The sequence below is a fragment of the Octodon degus genome, unplaced genomic scaffold (assembly GCF_000260255.1).
Source record: "Octodon degus isolate 3935 unplaced genomic scaffold, OctDeg1.0 scaffold00087, whole genome shotgun sequence".
NCBI classification, from domain to species: Eukaryota; Metazoa; Chordata; class Mammalia; order Rodentia; family Octodontidae; genus Octodon; species Octodon degus.
Window position 1 is genome coordinate 4,261,887 of NW_004524663.1, and position 7,353 is coordinate 4,269,239.

The 7,353-nt window shown below is 44.1% G+C and overlaps 1 protein-coding gene across 1 annotated transcript in view; it reads right to left on the bottom strand.

Moving 5' to 3' along the window:
* The window catches only part of Tjp2 (tight junction protein 2), a 91,984-nt gene that overhangs the window by 15,336 nt on the left and 69,295 nt on the right, over positions 1 to 7,353 (bottom strand). The window contains exons 10-14 of the mRNA XM_004637210.2: positions 4,177 to 4,285; positions 2,512 to 2,722; positions 1,718 to 1,905; positions 1,246 to 1,341; positions 13 to 92 (exon numbers count right to left, since the gene is read on the bottom strand). Coding sequence (XP_004637267.1) covers positions 13 to 92; positions 1,246 to 1,341; positions 1,718 to 1,905; positions 2,512 to 2,722; positions 4,177 to 4,285 — 684 coding nt within the window. The remainder of the gene's footprint in view (positions 1 to 12; positions 93 to 1,245; positions 1,342 to 1,717; positions 1,906 to 2,511; positions 2,723 to 4,176; positions 4,286 to 7,353) is intronic.

Here is a 7,353-nt window from a genome sequence, read left to right on the forward strand (position 1 = left end):
GATTCTTCTCACCTGCTCAATAATTTGCCTCACGGTATTTAACCGAACTACTCCAGCAGATTTCTCAGATCCTGCATCTTTTGGTTCTGTTTCTGAAATAGCAAAATTAAGTAATTCTTTTAGAAATTGGGGCCAAGGAGATAGCTCAGTAAAATAAGTGTTTGCGTGGCAAGTGCAAGGGCCTGAGTTCAATCCCCGGTTCTGCCAAATAAATTTTTAAAAAAAGAAATCAATGATGACCAAATGCATGATGATGGGACGCCTGACATCATAAGACACGATCAGAAAGGCGTCACTTAACTACGAGTGGCTGACGGCTCCAGGCTGAGGGTGGAACACTGCGTTGCACGCATGCTAGCCAAGTGCTCCACAAACTCTCCTCCCAGCGCTGCTTATCTGAGCGGTAACCACAGAGACACAGGGAGCCCAAAAGGGATCACACCATGGCCTGGGCTCTTCAAAATACCAGTGTCCGAAGTAATTCAGAAGAAAGTAAATAAAAGTACATAAGAAAAAAAAAAAAAAAAATCACAAAAAGAAACCAATGTAATGAATGATTCTTGGTTACATCCTGAATTATTTTTTTAAAACAAGCAAAAGTAATTATGAAATAAATGGGATAATCAAGGAAATTGGAAGAAACAGACAGTACAATAAACGCCGATAAACTTCCCTCATCAGAACTACTCAGGACCAGAAATGTTTTAGATTTTAGAATACTTGCATATATAAAACATTTCGAAGAAATGGAACCAAGTTGGAAAGTACTTGTTTTATACACATCTCATATACCCAGACTGAAGAGAACATCATAAAATATTCTAAGTGGGCTTGTATTTTGATAGGGATCCATCAGAGTCAGGTATAGAATGTTCCATGTGTGACGCAACACGTCAGTGCTCAAAACCTTTGTGGAGCATTTTGGTTTCAGATTTTCAAATTAGCCATGCTCAATCCATAACATGTTAAATTTCTCAACCCCAGAGCCGATAATGGAAGAGTGTTATGCTTAGGACACACACACACACACACACACAGGAATAAAATGTCCACAACTTCAACTTTCAAATGGTTCCTCAGAAGCTTTTGAAGATGGGCATGTGCACACACATGAGCCTGTGCATGGGCGGGGGGTGGGGGAGAGTGTATGCAGCAAAACATGAATAACTAATGGCTTCAGGTGAAGGGGATGTCGAAATTTTAAGATATAAGAATGTAAGGAGAAACTATCCCTGACACACTTACTAGCTGTTTGAAACAAGTCAGGCAACTCATTTGTCAACTTCTCCATTGCTATATCTGCGATGGGGCCAAATAACACCACAGGTCTCTTGAAACCAGCTGAAATGAGAAGAGGAAGGTTACTACATACACACACCCAGATGTTCAGATAAGAAGCAGAAGTATTGCATAGGAAACAAATCAAAGCAATTGCACGTCTTCCCACCCTCAATGGAACCCAGCTCTTTCCTGGACAGCCCATCTTCATCACCTTCCTTGCTGTTTTTAAAGGCATTGTTGCTGTGGGCAACATCTAAGAACTTTTGCCTGGTGGTATTCAAATATTTCTTAGTTTATGGAAATCTGCCTCCCCTGAGGAGCTGGACAGCTCACTACCTTCTTAGAGCATGATTCCAACTCTGCACACGCCTTGGGTGTGCGTGATGTAGGTAAGCTGCGACTTGACTGTTGTAGTTGGAAAATGGCGGCTCCTCACCTTCTCTCAGCAGAACCCTTTCATACGCTGGGAACTTGGTGCTCACGGACACAGCAGCTGTCAGGTCTTCTCGGCTCTTCCTCAGGTTCTTCTTCGCCCCAGATCTCTGACCACGCATTCTCCAGAAGTCTGCCCTGTCCCCGGCATTGTCCCGCTGGCCATTCTGGACACTGGCCATCTGCTCAGCTCTGAGAAAAGAAACCACTGGAAGCAAATCTCTAAGGCCAGGAAATACAGCCCCTGTGCTTGTCAGTTTTACTTAAGCAGCTGGATTAGAGGAAGACTCAGCTTGACAATGAAGGTATTTCCAAGGTCAGGAGGTGGGCATCTCTGCTTCCCAATGGAGGCAGAAAACAAAACAAAACAAAACAAAACAAAACAAAACAAAACAGGGTCCTCATGAAGCCCACCAGAAGTAACTCTGACAAGCACATCAACTCTGGCTCATCTGCTTTCGGTTACAGTAAACACACCTGGAACTCTGCTAAAATACAGGTGTCTTTCCAAGGCCCCTGCAGTGTCAGCGAGTGCACGCTGGAGCACACCAGCCACTCAGCACCTGCTGTGTGTCCTGTGCAAGGCCTGAAATCGCCAAACACAGCCACAAGCAAGCATGTGTTGCTAAGCACTCAGAGCAAACGGACAGGTGGCTGATCATAGCTCCAGGCAACTCCCCATAAACAAGGAGGTCATAACAATGAAGGCATGTGGGACCGATTTCCTTTTGAGGTGGATTAGGGGTTCTTCCCAGCAGGAAGGACAAAAGGCATGTGAGAACCCGAGATCTCAGATACCTGCTTTTGTTGGGGATCAAGCCTTTCTCCAGCTCATTCCCGATCCTCACAGCCAGCCAGTGGCCCAGCTTGCCATCATACAGCGTGTCCACCACGCGGAAGACCTCTCCACGGGTAAAAGCCAGGCTCTGTGGAGTTTCCTTCTCACACTCAAAGTGGGCTCTGATAAAAAATGAATCCCCTCTGCCACAGGCCAGGATGTCTCTGTACACTGGAAGACAAGAGCACCGTGTGCTGCATCAGCTTCAGGAAGGACTCTCCTGGGCTACCAGCTCCTCCCAGCTCCGATCATCCCCTTCACTGTCCCTCCAATTCAGTGAGCTCAGTGGTAGGCTTTTCAGAAAGCACAGCACCAACAGATAAGTGAGCAACTTCATCAGCTGCTGTAATAACTAACTTTATGTGTCAACTTGACTGGACATAGGCTGTCTGGACATCAAGGCCCACGATCACGCTGGGTGTGTGTGAGACAGGTGGCTGGAGTGAGGCAAACACTTAAATGGGTAGACTGAGCAAAGTAGATTTTCCTCCCTAGTGTGGGTGACCCTGAACCAAACAGTACAGTACAAAAAGCACTCACTTGGACTCGGTCTCAAGTAAGAGAATACAACTCTTCCTGCCTCCTGGCCTTCCACTCAGGACACCGCCTTTTCCTTCTGCCTTTGTACTAGAAACATACCAATACCTTTAATTCTCAGGCCTTTACACTTGTACTAAAACTAAACCCTTAGCTTTGCTATGCATCCAGCTTGCCCGCCATGATGGTTAGGCTGTTGACTTCCTGGCTTGAGAACCTCCCAAGTGATGAACAACACATACTTCTGGGTATGCCGGGGTGGGTCGCAGCGGCGTGACAGGGGCACTATGTCTGGCCCTTGCCCCTTTCCCTCTGGCACGATCTCCCTGCTCCACTTTCTGACTGCCTTGAACTAGGCAGCTCTGGCCTGCCATTCTCTCCCTCCACAGAGTCTCTGCTACAGAAGGCAGCTGATCATGAACTGCGCCCAGTGAAACTGTGAGTTGACTAAACTTTGCCTTTAAATCATGGGCATTAGATATATGGTCCTAGCAAGAAATCGGCTTAACACAACCACCCATCCCTGCAGATCTTGGGATTATCAGCCTCCACAATTAAGTGTACCAATGACTCCAAACAGACCTTATCTCCCACTGGTTCCAGTGTCTCCGACAGGTGCTCTGTCTCTGGTGAACCCCAAGTAGTTTAGTTGCCAAACAGCCCTCGGAAGGAAGGAAGACAGAAGACTATTCTGGCCCCACCCTTCACACATAAGTGCCAGGCACTGAAAGGCACATCCACCTGCCAGACTGTTAAGAAGCAAAGTAGGAGGTGACAACAACCGTGGCTCCTAGCGCCTGTCATATAGACACTCAGTTCACTCCAAGGTGAACTTAAGGATGTATCACTGTTGTACAATCATTTTATTCCAAAGTGACACAGTGAGAGAATTTTAGTAGGGATAAAGAAAACATTTTTGGAGAAGGATAAATAACACCCATAGTTTATCCCTACTCCTGAGATCTAAGGAGTAGACGTCAGGCCCCACTTTAATTATTTAATGAGGGGATTTGCCTATTCTGGCCCAAAGGTTCCTCGGTCACTCTTCCCACTCACCCAGAGTAATCTAAGAGACAACAGGTACTCACCGTCAGCGCGGCTCTGGACTAGGATGGTCACCATTTCACCTTTGGGGATTTCCAGCAGGTAGAGTACGGCATCTTCCCGAACCAGTCCTCGGAAGTCCTGTGTATTCACCTGATAAGAAAGGAGAAATGGGGGGGGAGGGGGGAATGAGAGAGGAATGTATGGTACTATGTTATTGGAACCTTTCTGTCATTTTCCTCAGGACTCTGCTCTGAGCAACACCAGGCTATGGAGAGGCCCTCAGTGTTTCTATTCTGTCCTTCCCAGCATGCTCATCTCATGCGCCACAGGGCCAAAGCAGTCAGAGAGACCACTAAATCAAGTGTGTGTCACTGCACCCAACTGGAATGTCTTGTGGTTGGGTCTGTCTCTGTCCTCTGAGTCTCTCAGGTAATAAACCAGCATGAACAGGAACTACTGCAGCCTAGAGGGGAGGTCTGTGAATGCAGGCCCAGAATTTATATTAAAAAAAAAAAAAAAATGGTTCAGATAAAATTTACTACAAAGGATACTGACCAACTTTATCTTTCTCCTATCCTTCAATCACCTATGAGGTATTTAACATAAGTTTATACAGCTGAAGAGCATCAGTCTTCTAAGGAAGAGCACTGGGCTAATATAGAGCTTTATATATAGAAACCCGTCACCTACACGTCTTTCAGGCAGGGAGCACACAGCATCTACACTGTCGTGACTGTGCAGGGAACACTGTAGATAGCTTTGGTAAACTAGGTATAGAAGTCAAGTTCTATGAAGGGGGACCTGAAAGACACCCAACATTTGGAAATCCTAATTCTATACTTCTAAAATATCTTAAAACATTAACTACAAATAAACGAATCATAAACATTACGTTAAATTAGTTGACGTTGCAATTTCATAAATACTGAATTCCTATAAGGTATTTTCTCAGTCATTGAAAAATACCAACTAAGGAAAACCCAAGTCCTAATGGATTTCCTGTCAAATTCCACAAGAACTTTAGGAAGATCTAATGCCCGCATTCCTCAGACTTTGTAACGAAGTCAGCACAGAAGCAGTACTCCCAAAGTCAGTCCTGGAAGTGAGCATTACTCTGATTGCAAAAGGACACAGCCAAAAACACAAGAACTAGGCTCATCTTTGCTGTTCCTTTTTTTTTTTTTTTTGTGGCACAGGGACTTGAATTCAGGACCTTGTGCTGGCCAGGAAGGTGCTTGTACGCTGGGTTATAGCCCTGACCCAAGGCTAATCCTGTGTATGAACACAGATGCAAAACCTCTCAAAAGATACTGACAAAACAAACAGCAAATCATCAAAAAGATTGTACATCATAACCAAATAGGATTCATTTCAGGAATGCAGGGAGGATTCAATACATGCAAATCAGTAAATATAATATAACACATAAACAGAGGCAAAGACAAAAAATCACATGACCATCTCAATAGATGCAGAAAAAGCCTCTGACAAAATTCAACATTCTTTCATAATAAAACTCCCTGAAGAAAATCGGTATAGAAGGTCTTTATTTCAATCTGATAAAAGCCATTTTATCGGTATGATTGATGACAAATCTATTGCCGTCACAGTAAATGAGGAAAAGCTGAAAGATTTTCCTCTAAATCAGGAACAAGACAAGGATGTCTGCTATCATCACTCTGACTCAATATAGTTCTTGAAACATTAGCGAAAGTAATGATGCAGAAAACAAAGTGGAATACATACAGAAAAGAAAGGTGAATTATCATTAGTTGCAGGTGACATCATCCTCTCCATTATGGGCCAGCCAAAAATCTCAGCAGATTAAAGCACCTGCAAGTGCAGGGGCCTAGGGTTCAACCCCTGGGCCTGCCATGCCAGCCCTACCCATGGGGTGAGCTGAGATGGCAACTGAGACAGGGAGTGGTAGTGTGCGCCTGTAATCTCAGCTCTTGGGAGGCTATAAACAGGAGGATCACTATGAGTCCGATCTAGCAGTGAGACCCTGAAGACCCTTCCCTAAAATACAAAAACAAAAACAAAAAACAAAAACAAAAAAAAATCCTCTCCTTTAGAAGACTCAAAAAAACAAAAACACCATAAGACCCCTAGAATAACCAAATTCAGTACCACAGTTGGAAGAAGCAATCATCTATATTGCATTCTTGTACAACAGTAACAAACAAGAGAAAAGCTAGGCAAACAATACTTTCCACAATAGCATTAAGAAAAATTAAACATTCAGGAATTAACCTGAACAGGAAAGTATAAGATTTTTACATTGGAAAGTACTGTAGTCTGAAAAAGGAGATGGAGGAGGACCTAAGAAAATGGAAGCTGAACATAGTGGTGCCACTGGTCATCCCAGCAGGCGGACTGCCGTGAGTTTGAGGCCAGCTTGGGCTACACAGTGAGTTTAAGGCCAGCCTGGATTACACAGGGGTATTGCCTCAAAAAGTAAACACGTATTTCCTATTATCTCTTATTTAGAAATCCTGTATCACTGTTTAGTTTTTTTTTCTCTTTAAAACAAAGCAAAAACAAAAACAGAGACACAACTTTGCCCCTAATTCTGGGGTGTCATTTCAGTGTTCCGGCTTGGCCTTGCAATACTACAGTAAAGTGCGTATACTTGTGCTTACAGCCACACAGCTGATAATAGCTAAATCTTGGAAGCAACCTATACGTCCTTTAACAGATGGATGGGCATTTGTACACAAGAGTGTACTACGCTGCCACAAAGAATGAATCGGAGTCATCTGTAGGAGAAAGGATGCACCTTCAGATCACAATGTTAAGTGAAGTAAATGCGACACACAAGCTTAAATGTTGCACGGTCACTCTTGAGAGACTCAACATATAAATCAAGTGCAAAAGAAAAGACAAATTGCTGGACGTGGTGGTGCGTGCCTAGAATCCCACCATTGAGTAGGCTGAGGCAGGAGGATCACATAAGTTTGAGACAGCCAGGGCTACATAGTGAGTTCAAGCCAGCCTGATCTATATAGTGAGACCCTGTCTCACAACACCGGAAGACAAGACAAACTAGAAGGAAAAAAAAGGAAAAAATTTCACTGTGATGTAGCATAGCTAATACATTTAAGTGGACCTTAATCTAGTACAAAAAATTTATTTTAGGGGCTGGGGAGATGGCTCAGTAGCATAAGCACTTGCCTGGCAAGCGCAAGGTCCTGAGTTCAGTCCCCAGTTCCGCAAAA